The sequence below is a fragment of the Scylla paramamosain genome, chromosome 5 (genome assembly GCF_035594125.1).
Source record: "Scylla paramamosain isolate STU-SP2022 chromosome 5, ASM3559412v1, whole genome shotgun sequence".
NCBI lineage: Eukaryota > Metazoa > Arthropoda > Malacostraca > Decapoda > Portunidae > Scylla > Scylla paramamosain.
The window spans coordinates 17,270,279-17,296,952 of record NC_087155.1 but is presented as its reverse complement, the minus strand read 5'-3'; the positions used below and the strand labels follow the sequence as shown (position 1 = coordinate 17,296,952).

The 26,674-nt window shown below is 36.9% G+C and overlaps 1 protein-coding gene and 1 long non-coding RNA gene across 2 annotated transcripts in view; one reads left to right on the top strand and one right to left on the bottom strand.

Annotated features, from left to right (window-relative positions):
* Window positions 1-18,554, top strand: part of LOC135100604 (ecdysone receptor-like) — a 39,146-nt gene extending 20,592 nt beyond the window's left edge. Inside the window, 7 exon segments of the mRNA XM_064003671.1 lie at window positions 1,670-1,810; window positions 2,060-2,184; window positions 3,602-3,682; window positions 5,214-5,339; window positions 9,833-9,982; window positions 12,265-12,487; window positions 14,522-18,554. Of these exon segments, the coding sequence (XP_063859741.1) occupies window positions 1,670-1,810; window positions 2,060-2,184; window positions 3,602-3,682; window positions 5,214-5,339; window positions 9,833-9,982; window positions 12,265-12,487; window positions 14,522-14,769 (1,094 nt within the window). The 3' untranslated portion in view covers window positions 14,770-18,554.
* Window positions 17,219-26,079, bottom strand: LOC135100605 (uncharacterized). The gene is made up of 3 exons (XR_010268812.1): window positions 25,934-26,079; window positions 21,252-21,422; window positions 17,219-18,472 (listed from the first exon to the last, which is right to left on the bottom strand). It is a non-coding gene; the product is annotated as an uncharacterized LOC135100605 (long non-coding RNA).
* Window positions 26,080-26,674: the final 595 nt, after the last annotated feature.

Below are 26,674 nucleotides of genomic sequence, written 5' to 3'. Positions count from 1 at the left end.
GTTGCTCTCAGCTGTCAGCCGGGTGAGTGGGCTAACTTAAGTTTTCTGAAGGTAGATCTTAACTGCTTTGTTCTGGCGATCATAGGGACTAAATGTGCAGACAGAAGGGATCTCGGCACTCGTGATGTGTGGCCGATCCCTGCCTCCGGCCTTATCTACTTAGGTCGTTGAATACGAGCTGGAGTAAACGGATTGTTTCTGTATATTTAAGTGTAGGCGACCAGCGGTGACGTCTAACCTTGTCCCTTGTGCTGAATCTAAGATTGCCCAGCCACCAGAGTGACAGGCACACTAGTGAACAGTCAGGCTGTCAGATCCTTAACATCACTCGTAAGACTTCACGGATTTCAGTAATCTGTACTACCTCACATTGGGAGCCTTCGTCTTACAACTCATTCTTGATTCCAGGTTACAGGTTGCCGTAGTGCGTGGTTATGCTTGTCGGTTTTTTTTTTCTTATTTATTTATTTATTTATTTATTTATTTATTTATTTATTATTATTATTATTATTATTATTATTATTATTATTATTATTATTATTATTTTATTTTTTATTTTATTTTTTATTTATTTTTTTTTTTTTTTTACCCAGCTTGTACCCATGCTGACCCCCAAGTTGGAGTGCACCCATGGAGGGATCACAATATCCACCTACCCCCACCTTTACCTATTTTTCTGCTGTCGGAAATATATTCCAACAGGTTAATGATTTGATGGTGATGGGCATTATTGTTAATTTAAGTGTAACAACACATCTTAATGAGGGGTGAACTAGCAAGGATCCGGGACCGAACAGTTGCGATGTCCCTCGGATCCAAACCTTTATGAGTCCGCTCCGAATGCTGCGCAGTTAGTTACACTCGAGGAGCAATCAACCGTGATATACATGTGTCATTGACATGGCAGAACTTGGAATGAAAAATTTATCGCAAGATGGGATAGATTAAACCATGATAAACATCTTCACCAGAGACCAAACTCCTGAGACTGGTATAATATACAGTGCGGGTCAGTATCCTAGATCATTTTGAGAATCCGTATGCCTCTACTAACTTCAGATTTGCTGTAGACTTTAGGCAAGGTCTGATTATTTTTTTATTTTTATTTATTTATTTTATTTATTTATTTTTTTACCATTCCATGTTGCGTTGTGATAGTTATAGCCTTAAATTCAGCCCCATTGCCATGGAATGAAGCAGAATCCAAACATTTTCAGTAATATCAGTACGTACATCATTTGCATATTTACATTAATTATTTTATATATATATATATATATATATATATATATATATATATATATATATATATATATATATATATATATATATATATATATATATATATATATATATATATATATATATATATATAATTTATTTATTTATTTTTTATTTTTTTTTATTTTTTCTCGAAACTAATACTATAAATACCTTTGTGATATTGATTCGACATTATTTTTTAAAATCCATAAGTGAAGTAACACTGCACAATATATACACCTGGCCCATTAATGTTACAGACTGCATGCTCATTTTATTAACTGTCAAGAAATTTTATCCATCAAAATGGGGATTATATTTTTAGTTTATCATTTTGCAAATTTAGTACCTACATTTGTTTGTGACCCAAAAGCAATGTCATTGGCAATAATATTCTCTCTCCCAGGCTTCTTCCGGAGATCCATCACAAAGAATGCTGTATATCAGTGTAAATATGGTGGCAACTGTGAAATGGATATGTATATGCGACGCAAATGTCAAGAATGTCGCCTCAAGAAGTGTCTTGGTGTGGGCATGCGACCAGAATGTAAGTATCATTTTCTTATGCTTTGTCTTATAGCAGCTCTGAAATTATTTTTGGACATACATACTCTTAAACTGTATTTAAGATATAATTTGAGATGACAAAACTTTAATCCAGATATGACAGGATAAAGAGTAGTCTAAAGGAAATCTCTTGTTTTAGGTATTGTTGGTTATCAGCCTAGAATTTATTTTTTTAAGTATTTCTTTTCTGTGACCATCAGATCCATAACTTTATCTTTGCCCATGTTAGGTGTTGTGCCAGAGTCTCAGTGCGTGGTGAAGAGAGAGCAGAAGAAGCTACGAGACAAGGATAAGAAGGATTACCCAAGTCAAGGCTCCCCAGTAGCTGAGGAAAAGGCCGTTCCAACAAGTCCAGTGAGTAATGATGTAAGCATGATGTGCACTTTTAATTCATGGCATCATTTCTAGCATATACCATTTATTACATCTATCTGGTCATGGTCTGTCACCCACAAATGTCATCTTTCATGAGATTTAAGCAGTCTTCTCATCCTGTCTTCACTACTTGCCATCATCTTGTTTCCCTCCATTCACCATCTTGGGATTTCATTAACTCACCTATTCACAAACTTTGTCTTGTGCTTGTACCTATGCTTAAAAGCTATACCTAGTGAAAATAGGAAATGTGAATTGAGGGAATGCCATGAGGACAACAAAGAGCTTCCAATATAGCTGTGAAGAATGGCAAGATGCAAAGGTGGCACATGTATGTATAATTATTTCTCTCGCTCCCTTGAGATTGGGTTTATGCATTTTCATTAATTGCTTTCTTTCTGTTTGTGATGTATAGAAATGATGTAAAAGAGGCCAAAACATATAGAACACATTTTGGGGAAGTGAATGTTTAGTGATACTGTTAGAAATGGCTCGTCAAGTGTGGAGATGAAGATCCTTGAGCCTGAGTGTATGGGTGAAAAGGGTAGGCTATATGGATTGCTCCCCAAGTTTTAGACCTAACTGGACAGAGCATTTCTTACTGCTAACTTTCCAGTCTGCCGGTTACTGCTATATATGCTTGCTGAGGCAATAATATGTTTTGGGGCATGCATGCTAGCTTGTGCTTTGTGGGAGTGGTATTTTATGACCTTTTTTTGACCTGAGGTTGCTTTCTGCAAATGATTGTTGTCTCCATTTCAAGGAAGCCACATGTGCTTTAGGCATGGAGATGCATCAAAAGTCAACTGATTGTTGTGCGAAAAGTTTTATATTTTCTCTACCTTCAGGTGCGAGATTTTGATGTGTTGAATAAGTGGCTTAGACCATGCACTCCTACATCACAGTGATCTGTGATGAATAACAGGTTTTGTTATGAGGAAAAATCATAATTATCATAAGCATTTTTAGTATCTCGCTCTATATATATATATATATATATATATATATATATATATATATATATATATATATATATATATATATATATATATATATATATATATATATATATATATCAAGGTAAGAAAAGGCTGGTGTATCAGTATGAAATAGGATCTGAGGTTATTCTTCTATGACTCATCATGGGAATTAGTGCAAGCCTTTGTTTCGTCTGATATTGTATTTGAAAGTCTTAGGAAAGTGAATCTAATCACTATATATATATATGTATGACTTAGGTAGGTGAAGGTAGCCATGCAACATGAATACCAACATTGGAAACGTTTTGAAAAAAAACTGTAAATCATGATCTCTAGCTAGTTAGATGAGAAAAAAATAGTGATTGGTTTCATCAATATTGTTGAAAATCAGTATTTACAAAATTACTTTATTTCAGTGTAAATCCAAAGGTCCATCACCTGCATGTGATATGCAGTTCAAAAATCTTGTTGACACTCCTAGCATCGTTCAAACTCCTGTAAGTAATATTTGGCCCGGCTCCAAAATTTGTTGAATTTTATTGGCTTCTAAATTACTGGAAACAAAAATTTATGATAGGTGGCTCTTAACATTTCTTCCAGGTTACCATAGAACAAAAGAAAAGGAAAAAAAAAAACTTATTGATGATGCATCTTACTGTGCAAATTTAGCACACTTAAATGCATGCTCACACCTAATTATTCAAGAATAACTTAATTAAATGAATAATGGATAACTGTTTTTTTGCTTTCCAATAATGAAGGTAATGGATTGGAGAAACTTGGTTAACATAAATTAGGTTTCTTCCTTTAAGGAACTGAAAAGGGCAAATAGAAATTGATATAATATTATCCATTATTTTTGGATTCTGAGATTCAAACAGATCTAAACATGTAAAGGTCTACATGAATTCATATTCCCCATGTATGTATAAAATTTTAAGAAATATTTTTCTGTTACTGATCAATAGTAAAATTGTGCACATTATACCCTCCATAATAGAACTTAAATTTATATGTTTGCTGAATGTTTAGAGATTTCCCAAATAGTTCAGATATCTCTTTCAAAGATATACAAATTGTAAATAACAGACTGAGCAAATATGCTTATAATTTGTACACTCAGGTACATACCTTCAGATACATACAAATATGCACAAATTTGTGCATAAATAAGGGAAAGTAGATGTTGCTGGCTACCTTGAGGAAATGTGTTATACAGTACTTGAATTCTGTGGTGCACCTCGTCATACTTCCTGTGTTAAGACTTGAGAGGTTGAAGGTAAGGCTTGGTGGACAGGAGGTAGGAGTTATGAGGAAAGAGATCAGACTCAAGAGAATGGAGGTTCAAGTTAGGGAGATGGAGATAGGAGTTCAGGCTCAGGATAAGATATGTAGATGTACTATATGGTGTTGAAAGTTTGTGATCAGATAATGAACATTAAAATAATGAAGTTTTGGGAGTGGAAAGGAGGAACATAGCTCATGGTCATCCTGTAAGGAAACAGTGTCAGGCAAAATGAGAGAGAGAGATTGGAATTCATAATTTGGTCTCCCTGAAAAAGTAGCTCAAGTGCATCCTGTGATGGTATGTATTCATTGATAATTTTAACTTGTAATGCCTTTTCATATTAAATTGACAAAAACTGGACACATTCCATAGATTCCACTTGTTGATAGGCTTCACATATTTGTACCTTCCCATGTAAGTAACCAACAAGGCAGTCACATTTTTCAAACATGGAGAGAGAAACTCTTATTAAAGACAGTCTACCAGTACATTTTCTAAATAATAAAGGCAGTGTTATAATATATATGACTTTGGAATGGAAAACATTTAACTTAAGAATGGAAAAAAAGATGGCAAGGCAAGTCCATGGAATTCTTTGTAAATATTTGATTACATAGATGAAAGAGTGCACTTGTTTTCATATGATGATGAAATGAGAAAACAAGTGTCTGTGTCATCCTAAGGCAGGAGGGGCCAATCAGATGGCATTGAATTTTAATACTTGTGGCTCTTGTTTGCAGATGTCCGCTGGGGCCAGATCAAATGTCAAGCCACTCACCCGAGAGCAGGAGGAGCTGATCAACACACTAGTCTACTACCAAGAACAGTTTGAGCAGCCAACTGAAGCAGACATCAAAAAGATAAGAGTAAGTGTTTTCTCTTTCTTCTTTTGATGTTGAGATATATACACAGTATATCTATCTATCTTTGTCTATCTATCTAATATATATATATATATATATATATATATATATATATATATATATATATATATATATATATATATATATATATATATCATACTTTATTTTGCTGTTAAAATTGTCAGTAAGTAATCATGAGGAATAAAATGCAAATCCTAAATATAGTTTTGTTCTTAAAGTAGCAAAAAAAAAAAAAAAAAAAAAAAAAAGGCTCTATACCATATGACAAGATGACTGGGCATGATTGTCCTTCCATAAGGTGAACAGTAGCAGAGGTGATATTCTGACAATATAGGCACAATCTGACACCAGATTTTAATGCTAATGATAGCATTGCTGTATGTGTAAAATATTTGTAATTGTAAGTACATCCTAATGTAAAAGGCATCCTGACTTTAGCAAATGTTATTGCATGAATATATATGTATATATTAAGGAACTTGATGGCAAAAAGTTTTACTTGAGGGAGGGGCAGATCCAGTATAGTAGCACCTGGGGGTAAGGAAATGATTAGGTAGCATGTAGTAAGTTACAGTTAGGTTATACCAGTGTTGGAGATCACAGAGACCCATGTATAGGGAGCATGCTGAACAAGACATGGCTGTGTGTAAAATAAAAGCACTACAGGATAACATAATTATGCTGACATTGACAGATGCCAGTAAGACATGGAGTGAAAGTCAAGAAGTCTTGAGTCCAAACATTAAAATTATTTGTAATGGAAAGGTGCCTCTGCTCTACATAGCAACAATAATGAGAGTAATAAAGGGGTATTGCACATAAGTATGGTTTGTTAAGGAGTTAATTTTGAAATGTGTAAATTCATTACTGAAATGTTCTGATTACAGGAAAAATGGAAGGATAAAAATATGACGGAATTATATACGTAGATGCTACAAGAGTGAAAGGAAAGCCATGTAGAAAAAAAATGGGAGGGTAGTGTTAAAGTTAGAGAGAAAAAAAATTGACTGCACAGATGAAATATGTATATCAGGTTTTCAGAATCTGTATCAATAAGGTCACTTTGTCCTGAGTGAGGTAAAGTTCTAGGATGAAAGCAACACAACACTTGATGAATGCATGTGTGATACCTTTGTGTAAGGATAAGGATGCTAATTTTAGGTAATAAATATTAGATATGGGTTTATTTGGTGAATGTTGGTTGTTGAAAGTAGAATCTGAGTCAATTGTGGTTAGCATATTATAATGCACTAATAGTTCATTCAGAGCAGAGATAGAGACAACTAGTAGAGAAGCTCAGAAGGATGTATGAAAGAAGGAAATTGAGGATCAATTAGACTGAAGGGAAATTATTAAATATAGTAAGATAGTAGGAGTTAAGAAGATATTATAATCTTGAACAGTTGGGAATATTTAGGATCACTTGTTGCTATGATAAGGGAATAAAAGTAGAGGTAAAACTTGGAATGAATGATCCAAGAAAGGTGTGGGGAGAATAGAGATGTAGAATCTTAGTATAATGCTACCAGCAGTATTGGATACGGTTGAAGCATGGACTGTGGGAACAGAACAGAAGAGAGGGTTGAATGTAATGAAGATGAAATGTATGAAGAACATCTTTGGAGTAAAATATTTGGGAGGAAATTTGAAAGAGAAATGGATGTTGGTGTGGTTTATAGATAGATGGTACCAATGAATGAAAATATATTCTTTTCATACTTTCATTGAAGCTTATGAAGGAAGATGCTTTTATTCAGTGTTGCCCAGACATCATCTCATTGCCAGTATGATCAGAGTAAAGTGTCGTAAATGTGTGTAATGGGCCTTAATTAAATCTATCTATATACCAAAATGACATCCCCACAAAAGACATAGCCATAAATGAATCATTAAATTAATTAATTAATTGAATACTTCCATATTTTAAGCAATATTTCTAGAAGACTAAATTTGTCAGAAATTTCATGAAGTAAATTAAGAAGCAAAAACTGATACTTTTTTTCCAGATGGATTTCATTACGTACCATGAAGATGTGCATGCGTGCAGCGCCACTATAACATAGATACCCAACATTAACCACCTCCCCTGAGACACATACCACCAATTACACACACAAGATACACACCAGAAGAGCTGCTGAAGAATTAGATCTTATACAGTTCTAACATGCACACAGCAAATACTATTCTGTGTTTTGTCTTTCCTATTACTTGTCTCTGTTGGTGATTGGGACTCTTGCATGCCTGTGCTTTCTCCCACCCCATCCCTGCATGAAAATTTTGATCCTTGATCTTTAACCTGCTAAATAAACTGAAGCATTTAACATGTGTTAATAGACTGTCAGAACAAGATCTCAATATAGAACTAGTCTTTTGGCTCCTATTAACAGTTGTAATAACACATTCTAGATATATTTTCATATTTGCATGTTGAAGTGCAGATAGCCATTAAACAACTGTCCATTTGGCAAAAGGTTTTGTCCTTCAACAGCTTGAAGGACATTGTTTTGATCATTATAAAGTATGATGATGTCAAGTTGAAAATTTTAAGTGAAAGCTTTGCTCACAGGCCATGCAAGATCAAGTTTTTTAATAGCTCTACAGGAGCAGTCCTATTTGGGATGACTAAACACTGTCAACAAAGATTGGCACAGACCTCCAGTGTTCATTATTATCATCTATAATGAAAAAAGACTTGCAACATAAATTCAAGATTTGTTACACAAATTCAATTACCTCAGCATTTCATAATAAAACAATAATTGTAACATCAAACTCTTGATCTCCAGTAACAACATTCCAGTTCATATTTTAATTGAATGATTATGATCATGATCTAATTTTGTCTTCTTGTAGTGAACATACACAGAAGTCTGCATAAAAATAACCTTTTAATGCATTAAGTCACTGGAAGTGAGCACTCGGTACCATCCACTTGCAAACTTGTAATGTGAAAGTTGCTTGCATGCTTGGCTTGTACATAAACAAAATGCCTGCTGCTTGAACAGTTTAGAAATTCCTGGAGTCTCAAAATATAACATATTTCATCATTCAAGATGATGGTAAAAGACTGGCATGAGCTCAAAAATAGTGAACCTCTTGTAAATTCATGACCTTATCATTTATGTTTTAAGAAATCAGAAGCCACCTTGAAACTGATGTTTGGTTCCATAATGGCACACTTTCTTGATCCTGGTTTTAGATTCATGTATCACATACTATGTGACTATTGATGTTCACAACCAGTAATTACCAAAATGGAAGAAAAGTAAAAAGAAAAAATGTATAAGCCATTATGTATATTTCATACAGAGATGATTGTTCTTATAAGTTGGTGTGGTCAGACTAGCTGAGGCCCAGTTCATTATCATGTGTTTTGATAAGCCTGTTTAGATGCGGGTTAGTTCAGTGCTTGGGAAAGAGAGTAGTAGTGTAATTTCATGTGAATGGAAAAAATAAATAAATGTGGAGTAGGGCAGTTTGATACTTGATTTCTTATCTTCATGCAAATTCAGGGAACAACATTATTTTGTTATGCTTTTTATCCATGTATTAAAAGAAACTCATTTGTAACTGTATGGGCTCATAGACTAGAATCTGATGACTACAGACACTGAGCAAATAAATAATTATGTGCCTTATTCTGAGATAAAAATGTCACCTTAGGTGAAATAACCAAGTTTCTTGGTTTTAGTTGACTATGTATGAAAAGTAAATACGTACATCAACCATGTTTCAGTTTATTGGCTTGGTTTCTATGACTGACTTGACTTGTAAATACACACTGGACGTAGATACAGTATATCTGAACACTCTAACCACGAGTGTTCCCTTACTTCTTGTGAATCATTTTCGGTCATTTCCTCACCAAGTGGCTTCTGTTTCCTTTCTTCAGTTTAACTTCGATGGTGAAGATACAAGTGACATGAGATTCAGGCACATAACCGAGATGACGATCCTCACAGTTCAGCTCATAGTGGAATTCTCCAAGCAACTACCAGGTTTCGGCACACTTCAGCGAGAAGACCAGATTACCCTGCTCAAGGTACACAGTCCAGCATATGAAAATGGTGGATTGATGAGCAATTCTCTTTCAGAAAAATTCACAGCATACTTTTTACCAGGAAGATTTCTTGGTTTTTGGTCTGAGAACACCTAAATTATGTGTTCAAAGGGACCCGACCAAGAAGTCTTCATTTCAGATCAACGTTGGAATCGCTCTCGACAGCAGGATTACAAAGGAGAAAGTGTTTCATGCCATGGTGATGGCAGCCAGAGTACTCGATTGCCTAAGTTTGTTTTGTTCAAATGGTTATACTATTACCAATTTTTTAAGTAATGTAAATTCAAATAGGTAATCACTTCAGGCCCCATCACTACTGGCGAATAACTTTCCCTTAACTGTGTCTCCTGAGATTACAGGAGTCATGGAGATGACTGCTTTGTAAGTCAGTGGTTCCTTTGACTCCTTCTAGGATTACGAAATAAGTGATGACGACTCGGATGCCAAGTTTAAACACATCACAGACATGACCATCCTCACAGTGCAGCTGATCGTAGAGTTCTCCAAGCGCCTGCCCGGCTTTGACACACTACTCAGAGAGGATCAGATTACACTGCTAAAGGTATTTACAGAGTAGAGATAGTATCAACTAGAAGGTAAGTTATTGGTAAGGATGTAGATCCTAGAGAAAAGTAGGTATGCCTTCTTCTGACTCTAGTAAACAGTAAGCTTCTGTATTTTCACATCTTCAGGTTCTGACACTTAATATAACTTGTACAGTTTTCTACACAACCAGATAGGATGCTGTGTATATTTTCACACACACAAGCTACCCTCTGTACTTCCAAACATCTTCACTTTACAAATATGTGTACAAGATTGATGTAACAGCATCAGATGGTTTAACACAGTAGCCCTTTGGTCTACACTAGATTACTGGAAGGAACATGGTACCTTGTATCACTTGCCAGTGACTGGAATTGTATGTATGGTTGTACCAATCCACCACCTGCACTTCAGGAGTGTGGCGTGCCTTCTTAACCAAGCTTAATAATAAATAGTATGGCATAAAATTGTTGCCATGCGCATCATTGCAAAAGAGAACACTGCCACTGGAAGTGTTGTATTAATTGAATGGCAGTCTCTCTCTCTCTCTCTCTCTCTCTCTCTCTCTCTCTCTCTCTCTCTCTCTCTCTCTCTCTCTCTCTCTCTCTCTCTCTCTCTCTCTCTCTCTCTCTCTCTCTCCAGTGGATAAGTAGAGGCATTTAAATTTCCTGGTAGTTTTGAATGTTTAATGGGTGCATTTTAGTGTTGCTAATATCTCATTGGAATTTTGAACAACCGTGAACAGCTGCATGGAACTTGATTGGAAGGTCAGTCTTGCCTCCACTATCCTACAAGCTTCTGCAGAACTCTAATTTAACCTTGACAAGGGCACCATTACAGCAAATTATTCAGAATGTAATGTGAGTGTAGCTCATAATATGATGCTCTCAGGTGGTCTGGCAAAATTATTACTCTGGTAAAGCTGTTGAACCAAGGCAGTTGGTATAATAATGGTGTACTTGCACCATCACCATGTAATGGGTTCAAAACTAGTGATTTGCCTAGATAAGCCAGAAACCATGTTCAGATAAAAAAAAATAATAACTATTACCTTGCAGAATAGGAAATGATGCCCAAACATGTCTTACTACACTCCATTTGAAACCAAATGTGGCTTTCAGTTAAAGCTAATTATTGGTAAGAAGAAAGTACAAGGATGCTTTTCTTACATGTATAAAAACAAACACTTTAAATATATGTATTCAATTTTTTTTTTTTTTTTTACAAAAAGTAACAAGTATATTTGTGTTATGAAACATCAAAGCAAGCTGAATTTTTATTGAATTGGGCATAATGAAAAGAAAAGCACCAGAAATCATATACTGCTGAAAACTACATTAAATGGTCTACCCAGTTTTGTTTCTTGTTTGACAGCTTATTAATAATAACATGAATAGTAGATACAGTTGTGTTAACAATTTTTCATCTACGGTTCGTCCATTTTACACAATTTCAGATTTTTAATACATAAACTCTTCAATTATGTTTGATAGGAAAATGTATCCAGGATATTTTGTATATTTTTGCCTGTTTATACACCTCAGGATGTAACAGGATACCTTCTTGAAAAATTCTCTTCAATTATGTTTGATAGGAAAATGTATCCAGGATATTTTGTATATTTTTGCCTGTTTATACACCTCAGGATGTAACAGGATACCTTCTTGAAAAATTCTTGAAAATTGGGCAAGTGAAAAACCTGCTCCACTTTTTTTTTTTTTTTTTTTTTTTTTTTTTTTTTTTTTTTTTTTTTGTCATCACATTTAGGACATGCACACCTGAGAAATTAAACTCCATATTTTCTAGTGTTTGATACCTTTATTTAATCCCAACACCCATAAAGGACTCGGACATTTTGAAAAGTGTCCTTGGAATGATGGGCGTATGTACAGACATGGATGATCTGCACATTTGCATTTATTTTTCTCTCTTCAAAGTTAGGGGACAAGTGGGGCTCATATTGAACTGATGTAGTGTCCATTCTTGTGTATGGTAGTTGCTTGCCTTTCCTGGACTTAAGATCTGGGTAGTTTGTCTTACTGAGTCTGTGTCTCTTGTCTGAATGTTTATGGTTAAGCTGTCTGCATACACTTGTAGGGGCATGTTCATAAGGTCATCTTAATTGTCACATTTGAGTCTTGTGAATTTGAAATGAAAGGCAATTGATTTTAACATGGTAGAGAAAACAGAGTCGCTCCGAGGATATTCCCTATAAAAATGGCCTTCATGTACACAGTGTGAATACTAAAAATTGAGTTTCAGTGCATGATGAGTAATGTCATTCTTATTGCTTTACAGGCTTGCTCATCAGAAGTCATGATGCTCCGAGCAGCCCGGTTCTATGATGCCAAGACAGACTGCATTGTGTTTGGAAATACCTTGCCCTACACACAAACATCTTATGAGTTTGCTGGCTTGGGAGAATCATCACAAATACTCTTCCGTTTCTGTCGCAACCTTTGTAAGATGAAAGTTGATAATGCTGAGTATGCACTTCTGTCTGCCATAATTATATTTTCAGGTGAGTTTCTTTGATTTGAGTTTGATTGGAGAATACAAGTCATTACTTGAGTTGAAGCACTCATTTGAAAATCTTAAACACTTTGTTTCAAGGATAAAAAAAAGTTGGCTAAATGTGGTTTATTGAATTATTTTCACCTCAAATTTTAAATATTTCATAGTTAAACTGTCTTTTCATCTCATTATACAGTAACTAAAACTGTCTTTTCATCTGAATATACAGCAGATACAAGAGAAATTTACCCTTCAAAATCACAAAAGAAAAATGTATAGTGAGGGTAGCATGTGTGTACGTTGTCTTGGGTACCCACAACATTGTTGGGAGGAGGGAGCCTATGGGTAATCAGGCAGTGCTATAACACATGCCAGTAAATCACTCTGATATTTTGTGCTTTGCAGAACTGACATTGTTGGCTCTTCTGCTGCTGAATCTTTGGGTGTCCATTTATTTTGGACTAATTTAGGTTTTTTTCTGAGTGTACAACTCTACTTGTAGCCGGCCATCACCATGGGATGGATAGTGGGAGCTTGCAAATGAAGGCAAAATTTGACCTTGGTTCAGCTGGGACAAGCTGTTTTTGACCATGTAGAGCAGGAACTGGTGTCCATCTTGGCATTATTTTTTAATAGAAGGTTGGAAGTGGAGTGATGATGATCAACACATATCAAACATGGTCTCTTTTCATCATGCAATCCCGACTTGTCCAGAAACAGTACCTGGAGGGAGGCAGGCTACTGCTTTGTGAAACCATAAATGGCCCAGAATGCAATATTAATAACTTGAGTTACCACACTAGACACTCCTTATTCCAGCTGAACCAAGGCATGAGCTGCCATTATGTCCAAGCTTTCAACATCCCATAATGACACCCACAAGTAGAATTGGGCATCTCAGAAAAAGCTAAATTGTCAGTAAGAATGGAACACTAATTGTTCAGCAGCAGGAGTTCCGACACTACCAGTTATGCAAGCACAGAGAACCCGAGTGATTTCTTGGTGTGGCATATAGTGCCGTGTCTGGAGAATAGGATTTCTGGGATTTTTTATAATATCTGAACAAAGTGTCAGACATGTAACTTTGGCAGCAGATGTCTGAGACCCTGACCTAATTGGCAAAATTATGCTTTGGTGCCAAATGTGGATGATTAAGGCATTTATAAGAGAAAATTTACGGTAAACCAAGGTAAAATAATTCAGAGGCACATAGTAAGGCTAGCTGTTGTCACAATACATGGCCCCGTCCACCATTCAGGTAGCTTGTGATGTTGGTATGACGTTTAAATATGACGTAGTAATCACTGACCCAACTGGCAGTTCTGTCTTTCTACCTCTCCGCACATACTGTACATTCTTCTCTCTCTCTCTCTCTCTCTCTCTCTCTCTCTCTCTCTCTCTCTCTCTCTCTCTCTCTCTCTCTCTCTCTCTCTCTCTGCATCCCCTCACTCAGCATTGCCAGCTGAACCAGTGATTACTACTATTCAAAAGTGAATGCATCATCATATCAACTTTGTTATACGAGTGAGAAGGTACATGAGCCTGGAGGGATGTGCAGTCACTCCCAAAGCACAAAGCTGAGAAATATGAGTAACCATGTAGCATTGAATCTGAAGCGACTTACATAAAGACAGAACTGCCAGTACTACATCATAGTAAAAACATAGACATCATGACCTGAATGATGGATGGGGCATGTATCATGACACCAGCTAGCTCGCTACATGCCTCTGAATATTTTAGCTTAGTTTACCCTAAATTTCCTCTTATAAAATGCCTTAATCATCCACATTTGGCACCAAAGCATAATTTTGACAATTAGGTTGGAGTCTCAAACACCCACTGCCAAAGTTACCTTGTCTGAAACTTTGTTGAGACGTTATGTAATAAAACAGTTAGACAATGTCCCTGAAATCCTTAGTAGTGTTAGTTTGAGGGAGGATCAGAGAGTACGAGGCATACAGGCTGGCAGGCCCCTTAGTTTTACATATTATTTAAAAGCATCTATCTATTTTTTTTTTTTTTTTTTTTTTTTTTACAGAGAGGCCAAACCTAAAGGAACTCCAAAAGGTGGAAAAGCTTCAAGAAATATACCTCGATGCATTGAGGGCCTACGTGTGTAATCAGAGGTTTCCTCGGCCTGGCATGGTGTTTGCAAAGTTGCTTAATATCCTCACTGAGTTGCGAACCCTTGGAAACTTGAACTCAGAGGTATGCTTCTCCCTCAAACTCAAGAACAAAAGACTCCCACCATTTTTGGCTGAGATCTGGGATGTTGCTGGTTGCTGAGCCTCAGCCACCTCCTGGGTGCCATATTACCGAGGTAAAATGTTGGCGCAAGAAGGTTGTGAGCCCTTTGGGGGTGGTGGATGGACTCTACACTATGTACCTGTCGGCTGTAAGTGAGAGACTGTTGATGTTGTGGCAGCAGCTTCACACTGCCACCCAGGGCCCACTTTCAGCCACCTGACGTGTTTATGGTTCAGGCCACCACTGTGACAGTGCTGTGTAGCACTCCATTAGTGCAATGATGAGTGTATAATGATGCACTTTAGATGTGAAGGGCAGCAGTATGGGCATTGTAGCCATTTTTATTAACACATTTTATAAAACCTTCAGATATAATGAAAGTGGTGTGCATATTGACTGTTTCATATACATATACCTACATGTATGTGTAAAATGTTTTTTGCTATGTAATTTTTTTGATATAATATTAAAAGTAAAAAGGGCTACATTGCACTGTTGCTCAGACACTGCGCAAGCCACATTCTGGCAGGCAACGAACTCCCCGTGCCTTGCTTACGGTCAAGCCTCTGTTTCCTACACTATTCTCAAGGTGCTCCTGCGGGACTGAGGAGAGGGGAATCTAAACACAAGGAACAGTGCGATGTCTTCTGATCCATATTTTTATATGAATTCTTGTTAATTTAATGAGCTGGTATGCCGTCCTTACAAGTAGTAAACTATTGAAAATATATGTTAATATTACTGTAATGTTATTAATACTGCTATGAAATGTAATCTTATATCAATATCCTTGCCCTTACACATGGAAGGTTGTGTATAAACCAGTTAATTTACATTTTAAAAGTAAAGTAAAGGTGCAGTCTACATGGAAAATGAGTTTATGAAACGCTCCTGTGAAATGTGCAATGTAGATGGACGATGTTAGTGAGACTCCAGCAGGATGGAATGGGGGTAATTATGCCAAAGACATAATAACAAAGAGGAAAGTTTTGTATACTCAAGTTAGTGAAGATTGAGTACATTATATTTTTACTATCTTCAATTTTATATTCCTTGTATGGAAAGGTATGTGCATTACCTAATTTAATAAGAAATTTGATTTGTTCAAAGTCTCATATCACCTAAATTTTCTCAAATTAAAGTATTTTTTTACCAATATAAAAAAAAAAACTAAAATTTAGAACTGTCAAAATTCTGTGGTATGGTATGTTAAGTGCTTACATGAAAAACAAACAGGTATTTTAAGTGTTTTATAAAAAAATAATAATGATAATCAGGCATGAATACCCTTTGTACACTTGCTTAGGAACCTTTATCTTCAGTGGACCTGCATTATATACCCCAGAAGCCAATACTAATCCAAAAGAAACACCCATTGCCTTTCCCAAATCAAAATATAGAAACTAATATTAATTTGGACCTTAAATTAATGCCATATTCATCCCAACCTTATTAGAATCTTACTGGTCACCCTAACCTAGCCTATTATATAAACATAAATTAACAGTATAACTAGTAAATTTCCAGACCGTAGAAATTTTCAATTTACCTGAAAAGTACAACTGATAGTATAGATTAAGCTAAATTTTTTTTATACAACTAGCTAAAAAAAATACTATAAGGAAAAAATAACTAGGGTGCTGAGGAAACAAAATTGTCCAGGGTGCTATATAAAAAAAAAATGCTGTTTCCAGAAGGGCTCAGGAACTCTGCCTAGATTACTTGCTGTGATGAGCACCACACCATCTGCTGCGGTAGTACAGTAGGGCACATTTCTTAACTTAGAAAAATGTGACTACTGGACATTGAGCAAGTGTTGTTTTGCTCTTATCAAGAATCAACTTAGGAGTGTAGGTTCTCTGTATAAGCTGTAATGCTTCAGGTTTAGGGATGTCAGTTGAAGCCAGTTCCAGATTTTCAGTCACATGAAGTGATAAAGTATCAGCCAAGCAGTGTCAATATATTATGAAGGTTTTTCTCATCGCAGTATTAAGTCTGTGTACAGGGGCTGAAAATTCTATTGAAAGAAAATACATTGAAATCCCTGAAACTGGTGAATTACCCAATCCATGGCTTCTCCATGTCTTGTGAGCCACCACACTACCTCATTCTTTTAATGAATGTTGTAACCTGGTGGCTGGTAAGATCATGTTAAAATACAAAAATCTCTTGTTCAGACCGAGACGTTCTTGTCTGTCACGAATCCAGTGCATTATCTCGTGTTATTTGTCCAGAAATATTGATTGTTTGCTACATTTTCTGTGTATTAATATCTGTAAAGCAGGTTTTGTTAAGACATACATGATTCTGAATCAGAATGAGTGCATCAAATGTTCTTAAGTGTGCATGTGTGTAAGTACAGACAGACTTCACCTTCATCATACACTTAGCTCATCTTACATAGTCTTTTAGCTCTTTCTCATCTTCACATCTTCATTTTTTTTGTAGCCACTTTTCAGCACATAGGAGAGTGCTTAGTCAATGTATCGAGTTGGCTGAAGAGGGTTCAGACTGGGCTAGACTGTGCACCGAAAGCAGATGGCAATCAAAAAAACAGACAAAAAGTCAGGCTTTACTGTTAGGCATTAGTGCCAGACTGGTGCAGTTGCTTTATTTTAAAATCAGGATGGAACTTTTTTTCTCTTTTTTACTGGAGATGAATGAGATAAGACTCACTTCCTCTTATGACATACATGCAAGAAAGAATAGTGGCTATTATTGTACATAGGGAAATGTAGGATCTGAAGTGAAAAATCAATTGGACTATCATCTATTCATGACCATTCAGCTGTTATCCTTTACTCCCCACTTACCTACATTCACTTCAAATAAGTTTATAGATGAAGAGACTGAGTGATTCAGGTTAAAATTAAGAGCAACTCCTGCATTTATGAGATTATCAACCACTAATCTGTGGGAAGCACTATTAATTTCACAACAATGCAGGTTGCCATTGCCTAACTCATTCATTAGCTCACTAAATGACAGGCACCTGTGATACACATAATCTGTGAAGCTAATCAGTTTGATATAAAATATTTCAGGCACTCAGATTCTTCCATTTGTTGAGAGTAGTGTTGGTGCATAATACAAGTATCTGTGATACTTTATCCTGTAAAGAAAGCTTTTTATTCAATGATATTAGACACTGATTGTATAATCTGTAAAAGCTTAAAATGCACAAACTCTGTTTTTACCTAATTTGTTTAATATTTTGGGAATTATAGAGCCTTGAAGTTTTATTTACATTATTTATTTTTAATAAGAATTTTCTAGAAAATTTGACAAATACATTTTGAGCAGCATTTCAATTTGCTATTTGAGGCCTGGGTTTCCATGAGGGAGTAACAGCAAAGATCCTAATTCTGTCTGTGGGCTCAAATATTCCCTGGTGTGTACGTTTCCCTTAACCAACTTGATGCCATTTAGTAGTCAAGATTTGGTTGGGATTCCATCCAGAGATTAGAGATGTACTCAGTGAAAACTTTGTAATTAGGTTTTCTTGGTCTGCTTTAAACAAATCCAAGACTAATGCATGTATAAATGAACCATACTGTCAGTATTTGCTTCTGTGAGAATGTACCTTTCAAATGTGATTGGTTGAACACAGGTCAGCCAATCACTTTTGAAAAAGCCATATAAATGTGTCTCACTGTCCCCTGATTGGTAAATCTGTAGTCCACAAGCCAATCAGGTGCCAGTTATACGTCCAAGCTCCTCCTCCATTAAGACAATTGTGAGTCTGTGCCGGAAACGAGCAACTCATTAATTTTGAAAAAAAGTTTTTATATTAAATTTGGAAAATAATAAAATTATCTTGTTTCTTTTATTTTACTATTTTACCCCAAAGTGAGATCAGTTATGGGAGAAGAGGAGGGAAGGTTTGAGTAAAGCACTGTGCCAACAACCATCTTATTAAGGAGTGAGGAGAGATTAAGAGAGAGAGAGAGAAAGGAAGAAATGTAATGAAACTGTAAGGAATTTGAGCACCATCACAGCATGAAACTTACAATTTTAAAGTACATAATACTGAATGTGGAAAAGAGTACAAACTGTCAAGATGAGGAAGGGTGTGATACCTGAGAGTGACAGGAAATTTAAAAGTACTGTACAATATTATTGTGTATTGATGTTACACACAATCAAGAAATAGAGGACTGTGTGATCACAACACAATTGTTAGTTGAACAAGTGTGTGGCCTTGGATGATACCAGCTAAAACCATTTCTTATCTAGGATGGATTTTGAGTTGTACTATGGCAAGATTAAACCCTAACAGGCTGAGGTTTGTTGCTGATTTCCAAGTCCTAAGTAGATTGTTTACAGGTAGAGAATGTGGCAGCAACCTGAGACTGATGGACAGGTGAGATGTTAATGAGCAAGTCAATTGCCTTATTTCTAATGGTGCCTGCATGAGTGGGACTTAACAGGATGTTATACTGTATATGTTTTTCTATGCTAACAAGGCAAAATCACCATTTATGGACTGGGGTAACAAGGGGACGACTAAAAAGATACTGGAGGTGACTGAAAGCTTGAGCTTAGGAGAAGATTATAAATGCTGAATCAAGTTAAGCATATGCTTTTCAAGACAAAATGCACTTTTACCACAATACCTATATAGTTTGATAATAAGGAAACCAAATTACTAAGATGTTTATGAAAATATCTTGTAGGCTAATTCCATGACATGAATACGAGAGAGAGAGAGAGAGAGAGAGAGAGAGAGAGACAGACAGACAGACAGACAGACAGACAGACAGACAGACAGAGAGAGAGAGAGAGAGAGAGAGAGAGAGAGAGAGAGAGAGAGACAGACAGACAGACAGACAGACAGACAGACAGACAGACAGAGAGAGAGAGAGAGAGAGAGAGAGAGAGAGAGAGAGAGAGAGAGAGAGAGAGAGAGAGAGAGAGAGAGAGAGACAGACAGACAGACAGACAGACAGACAGACAGACAGACAGACAGACAGACAGACAGAGAGAGAGAGAGAGAGAGAGAGAGAGAGAGAGAGAGAGAGAGAGAGAGAGAGAGAGAGAGAGAATAATGACAATAAAACCAATTTCAGCAAGACCTTGCAATAAACCATTTAGCAGACTAGAGAATATAGATGGTAAAAATAAGCATGTAGGTTAGATCAGATGAGGCTTTGTCTATTCATCAAGAGATATGAATCAGGTTCTTTTAATCACAGTCGCAGGGAACAAGTTATGAATGTTTATATGGCACACAATCAGATTTAAGGAAAGAGGCACAAATAGTTTCACAAATAAGGACACAAAGGAGTGGAGCAAACTAATCAAGGTCAAGTACACACACTTTAGATAGTTTCCTGAGGAGGGAGAGTGATGACAGATGGCAAGTTTTAAGTGGTCAGGAGTTGCCTCATGTGGACCTTGTGGCCTTCAGCAGTCTCTTTATTTTCTTTCTTTTAAGTTCTTATCAATGTCTCCTACATTGCTTTCTTTCACTATTTCACGAATGATACTATGTATTAATTTGTATTTTTTGGTTTCATTTTTTGTGTTCCTACTACATTTACATTGGCTCATAGGCTCTTCTAACACTGAACATAATTCCACAATATTTTTCTCTTCTCTTCTTTTCATTCCTGTCACTACCATATTCATATTCACTCAAATATCCCCAGTTCTCCATTTAAATTTACCACCTTTCTAAATCTTTCTACCATTACAGCACAACCTATTGCACTTCTAGGCTTACCAAAGCATATTAACTGGTATTATTGCTGGATAAGAGTAAAAGTTGTTACTTGTTATATCTCACACCTTGCTCTCTCTCACTGGGAGTCTTCCCCCTAAGATGGTGTCAGCAGAAAGATCTCCACTTCTTCCTACTTATTTTGTCTCCATTAATTGTATAGAGATCCTCTCATACTACTCTCTGCCTAAAAAATATATGTAATTTAAAGGTAACACTAAGTTTATATATGACAAATTTAACTGGAGGTACTGGAGGTAGTGCCTTACCAACCATAAAAATGCCAACTATTAGCATAACTTGCTTTCACAAACAAGTACAAGGTCTGAGGAGGTTGTTCTTTTCACTGGAGTTACAGGCTGTAAGTGGATATCCTTCAACTTCAAGAAGTATTAATCTTCTTTAATATTTCATAAGCCAACTAATAAATAAATGCGTAAGCCAACTAATAAACATTGAGTGCAGGCTAAGATTTTCACATTATTAGCCTCTGTTTCTGGCATAGAGACAAGAGTAAGGCATGTGAAGGGGAAGCATGACATCAGGATTCCTAGAACACACACCTTGAAACATGTCCCTACCAGGATATGGGACAGACTCAAATAGCAGCATCTAGTTGTATATTAGCAAATGGTATTTAATATTACTCAGTTATCAGTAATGCTACACATGAAAAATAATGGCAGAAGACAATATGAATCAGGTAAAATTGGTTCAATTAATATATCTAACAACATCTGCTCACCTCACACTGTATAAGCAGGTGAGTCAGTGTATATTAATCAAACATTAAGCTCACCTGTTTGTCCTTCAACTGATGACTTGCACTATGGATAACGCCACTGGAATTCCCCTTCCTCCCCACAATGGGCAATATATAAACCATTTGCCAGACTGGACCAAGGAGTCTGTGTGCTGCAATGTCCCGGCTGAGTCTCATCTTCACCTTGTTGGCAGGTGAGTGCATTACCTGAAAGGAAAAAAAATAATAATAGTAATAAATTTCCAGTCTGGCACACATTACATCAATATATAGGTGCAAGAGAGGAATAATGTTGGGGAGTTCATGCAATCTACATTAGTAATGTTCACAATATACTCATCCATAACTTTCATAATTTCATCCATATTTGTATAGGTATCACTATCTGTGATAATATTCAATGGGTGCAAATAATTTAGTGATGTTTGAAGAAGATTCAAAACTATAAACTGTATTTCCATGGAGTATTACAAGAATACTTTCTCTGAATTTCCTTACATTTTGTAAATGCAGAGCTGACCACTTCCATGACCACTCCTACAAACCACAAACTCTACAAATGTGGGCATTTCCATTTCATTTGTGGTTTTGTGTTTGCAGCAAAATTAGTAAAAACTTGAAGATTTATGATGCTTAAGTAAGACCATAAATCTGTCTGTGAATTTCCCATGTGACTGAGACCACTAGTACCACCACTGGCTACCAGGTAGTGTCAGTGTGAGTGTGTCATCCTTCCTGCCACCCATCACATTTCCCACTAAGCCATTCAGTTTGGAGTAAGCAACCATAGTCACTGTATATCAATACATATATTTACTCTATAATAATGCTTTAGTTATAGCCTTGTTTTCAATGTTTCAGATACTGTTTATAGTTAAAAATGGAAAAAAAAAAACATTAATTTGAAGACTGCATTTAACAAAGAAGATAAATTTTGAGATGAAACTAACACCATTCTTCTGACAGGGGACCTGCAGAGCTGCTCTTGGATAGCATTACATGTGGTTGGGCAAAGAGTCAAAGATTCAGGAAAGGATTAAGGACAGGAAGTTGGATCAAGGCCAAGGGTAGGAATAAAATGGTGGCTGATCCTAGCTTTAGAGTGTAAAGAGTGGAATTACTAATTACATGAGGGGGGAGGATGCTGTGGAGGAAGAAAGACTAATTTAATGTGATTTAAACATGAGTGAGTTAGCATGATCTTCTATTTCCAGTGGTGATGGTGGCCACAAGAGTGGCTGCCAATGGCCGTGACCAGGGACAGCCAGCCACATTTGAATGTCCATCCAATGGTTATTTTGCAGACCGTGGGCGAGACTGCATACCGTACTACCACTGTGTTAATGGCCAACACACAGTGTAAGTCTTCTTTAACCACATGTGTGTCATTCATATGAGAGGACTGTGATGGGAGAGGTGCTAGTAGTGATGGTGATAATGGTATTAATTTTTTTATAATAACATTCTGATGGATGATTATGATGATTTGGTAAAAGCAAGAAACTCTCAAATTATTTTTTCTTACAGCAGACAAGATACTCTGCCATATCCATATCAAATAAGTTTATGGCATTAAAAAATCCTAGACTGACACTTAATTTCCCCATCCAGGTTTGGATGCCAAAAGGGCTTCAAATTTGATCAGCTGGCAAAGAAATGTCGCCCAGCTTCCGTTGTGAACTGCTGAACCGAAGCTGCTCTGAAATTCTTCAAACTTACATCCAACTCAAGCACGTAATGACTGAGACCACACAATACATTGTACACCACTGAATTTATTATCAATGTACCCCAAACTTGGTGTCTTTTATTTTACCAGAAGGGACATAAAATAAAGTTCAGATGACTGCATTGAAGGAAAAAAATTAAAATGGTAAATACTCTCTTAAAATAGTACATACCTTCTTATCTTAGCATATTCTGATTGCACTTAACCTTACTGTCACCCAAAGAAAATTTAGCTGTAGTTGTTTTCCACATAATGATTTTGTGAAATTCTAAGGAATGCAGAAGGTTGACTTCACAAACTATTCAAGGTCTATGATCACATGAATGCCCCTTTGCATACTGTTAAAGTTTTTAATAATGGAAATATGTCCCTGTGATACCATGCATTGGAAGTTCATGGAAACAGATAGATCTAGAAGTAGGATTAACTGGCTGGGAGTTTTTTTTAATTCATGCTGAAACTGTCAGGTCAATCATGGAAATGCAAGTCCAATAACTTGCTAATCAGTCTAAGATGATCACCTAGACAAGTGTGTTTTGCTCAGCATTGACTGTCCTGTCACTATTTCATAAAATGGATGTATGTGTGTAGTTAGAAATACAGAAGTGTAATGAAATTACACTTGGATAACAGAATTGAACTGCTACATGATTTGCAATTTTGCAGAATACATTTTAATAATCAACAAAATGACAAAGCCATTAAAACACTACAAATATCAAAAGGTGATTAAAATTTATGATTAGAGACACTGAAGTAAGTAAACCCAACAAAATTATGAGAGTCAAATAAATTGGTGCACTGAACATTCCAACAGGAATACATGAAATTAAATTATCAATACACTAGCCCACCATGTTTGAAAACAGTCTGTGAGAACAGTGAAATTCAGATACTATTCCACCATAAAATAATAATGTTACGGCAGTAGGAAAATAGTTGTAGTGGTTGTGTGTATGTGGTGTTAGTTTGAGTTTTTGAGAAGTGCAACCAGAGGCCGCTGCTAATGGGAAGGTAGTGCTTAGACAGTCATGAAAGCAGATGTCACTGATTGGCTGCTGTGCCTGCTGGTGGCGACTGATCACTGATGATTCAAGGTATTAAGAAGCCTGGCTGGAGACCAGAATTGGTTTTCCATCATGTCTAGGTCTCCACCACCTCCATGTAGCACTCAACCATGTTCACATCATGTGCATTGGTGCACCATGCTCTTTTTCCCCCTGAGTGGCTGTGCTGAGACTTGTAATGGTGTGGGGATTGTCATGCCCACATCTTGCCTTGTACCTTCTGTGTGAATGGCCAGGTGACTCTGTCTCTGGTGTGGGGAGTGGTGCCTGTGCCTGCAAATCATGAGATAACTGTGTCCTCTTCCTTGGTGGTGAAATATATGGCCATGTTGTACATGTTAGTTTTTGCATGTCCTTTCCTTGCACTCCACTACTATGATAAGCCCTTCAAGTTGCTTGCACTCGCATCATAACACCTGCTGCCTGGTAAGGAGTGAGTTCTCTCCTGACTACTACTGCCCCCATTTCAGTTGCTAGCTGCCTGGGTAAGAGTGGCTGGATAGCAGTGGGCAGTGGTGTAGGTGGTGGGTCCGCAACAATAATAAGAAATAAACAAGAATTGCTGTGCCTTGGAATGTTTCTAGCTCATCTGTATACACAAGATATGAGGTGTCAAGAACAGAATAGGTGAACTCATCAAAACTGAACTTTCAGAGACAATTCACTAGCCACAGGCAGCTCCTTCACTAGGCCAAGGAAGACAGATTTAGATTTGACTTGCCTACTTTACTTGCTCTTTTTCATAAACGAGGCAAACTCACCATCAGCCATAGAGGAAAATACCATTCTTCTAGTGGTTCCTAAAATTCCAATTTCTTTTGGTGGCAAGTTCTGCCATTTGATTCTATGTGCCTCATGTGCACAGTATTTTGACAGAGAAACAACATGAACAGTACATGCATATAAATTTCAGAACAAAGCATAATACATCATGCAAGTGATTTGAGTATCGTGATTGGAGATAGTTGCGAGTTACCTGCTCTGTCACTCACCTTGCTGATTTTTCCCCCCCTCTGTTAATCTAACACTGTATCCAAGCTGTTATTAACTCCCCCATAATTTGAAAACTGTTGCTGATATATCAATCTTCCTAATATAGTGCACTATCTAATATGGATAAAGACCCGTTTTCTTGTCCTGTTTCTATATTCTGTAGTTTCAATGAAAAGGCACTATTATCTTATCTCGTAGGCCCACGTGAGATTCTGGACACGGCGTAATGACAGCCAAGAAAAATCACTCATTTTGCCTCGTGAGGCGACGCGAGATTCTGGAAGCGGCGTAATGACGACCAAGAAAAGGCACTCTTTATCTTACCTCGCGGCCCGATGTGAGATTCCGGGAGTGGCGTAATGATGGCCACGGTACCCCAGACTACCGAACCACTATCTTGCAACTATAAAACCGATAAAGATCTCTGGTCCAACAAATCTTACACAGACCCGAGTTACAATCTTCTAGAACCCCGTCTACATGTCCTCACTAAGTCATTGACGAATACCATCGAGTGCGCCACCCACCATCTGGTTCAAGGATTCTACTTTCCTGAGCCTTCACTGATCTGCTAGACTCACCTCTTTCTCGCTTTTATCACGTGCAAATTTTCACCGTTACCACAGTAAAATAAGACGTGATAGTTCCTTCCCTAAACCTGTCTTGGGTCGGGCGAGTGGTAAGCAGACCTCCACATAGCAGAGGTCCAGAATCCACCACATATTATCTCCTGATGAAAATAACCGAATACTTATGCTGTTTCCTACAATGCACACCATGAACGTATGCCAGTAGCTGGACCGGTCTTACATCTGCCCAACATACCGAGGTTTCCTAAAATCAATGAAAGGTTTGATCAAGTAATACACTGCACCCCAGAACCTTAATTCCTCCTATCATTAAAATACAATCATCATTGACAGACCTACCCAATCCAAAAAGATCGTTCTCTAGTATTGGTAGAGCATGACCAGCACCAGCGGAGAAGACAGAGAGCTGACACCAAGTGTAGGAAGATGGCTGATACGCGGCCACTATTGAGTTGAGCCAATGAACGAACCCTGAGCCGGCTGAACGAGATACCGTGGATCTCTAATGGAAGCAACAGAATCCACAAATTTAGTTCAAGGATTATATTCCCTTAGAAATGTTTGAAACGACTTCTTAACTGATGTGCATGAACTATAATGAAGTTTGAAATGATGACACCCTGCCAGGCAAGTTCCGTGTTATCAATACCTCCTCATGCTCATGTTCGCGTCTTCTTGTCCTCATCTTCGTCCATTGCTCTTCGGTGTCTGTGAGTGGGCTGTTGATCTATACTTATCTTTCCGTAATGAGTTTACGTAGCGCTGATAAATAATGTTGAGATTATGAAGCGATGGGCATCAAGAGCAAGAGGTAATCGTATATCGCCGTCAGTCAGACTTTAAACTAGTCAAAATGACACAACACACTTGAGTTCCAAGTTTAGGTGACGTGCGCACTTGCAGATTCTTTGGAATGCACAAATTTAAGTTGTCCCAAATGCAAACAGATATCAGGGTTTGTCTTGATTAAGAATTATTTATTTCCATTTGACATAATGCATCAGCTTGCACTGTCGTTTGCACCAGTGGCGGAATTGCAGGGAGTTGGGGGACTCTCTCTCTCTCTCTCTCTCATTGGGC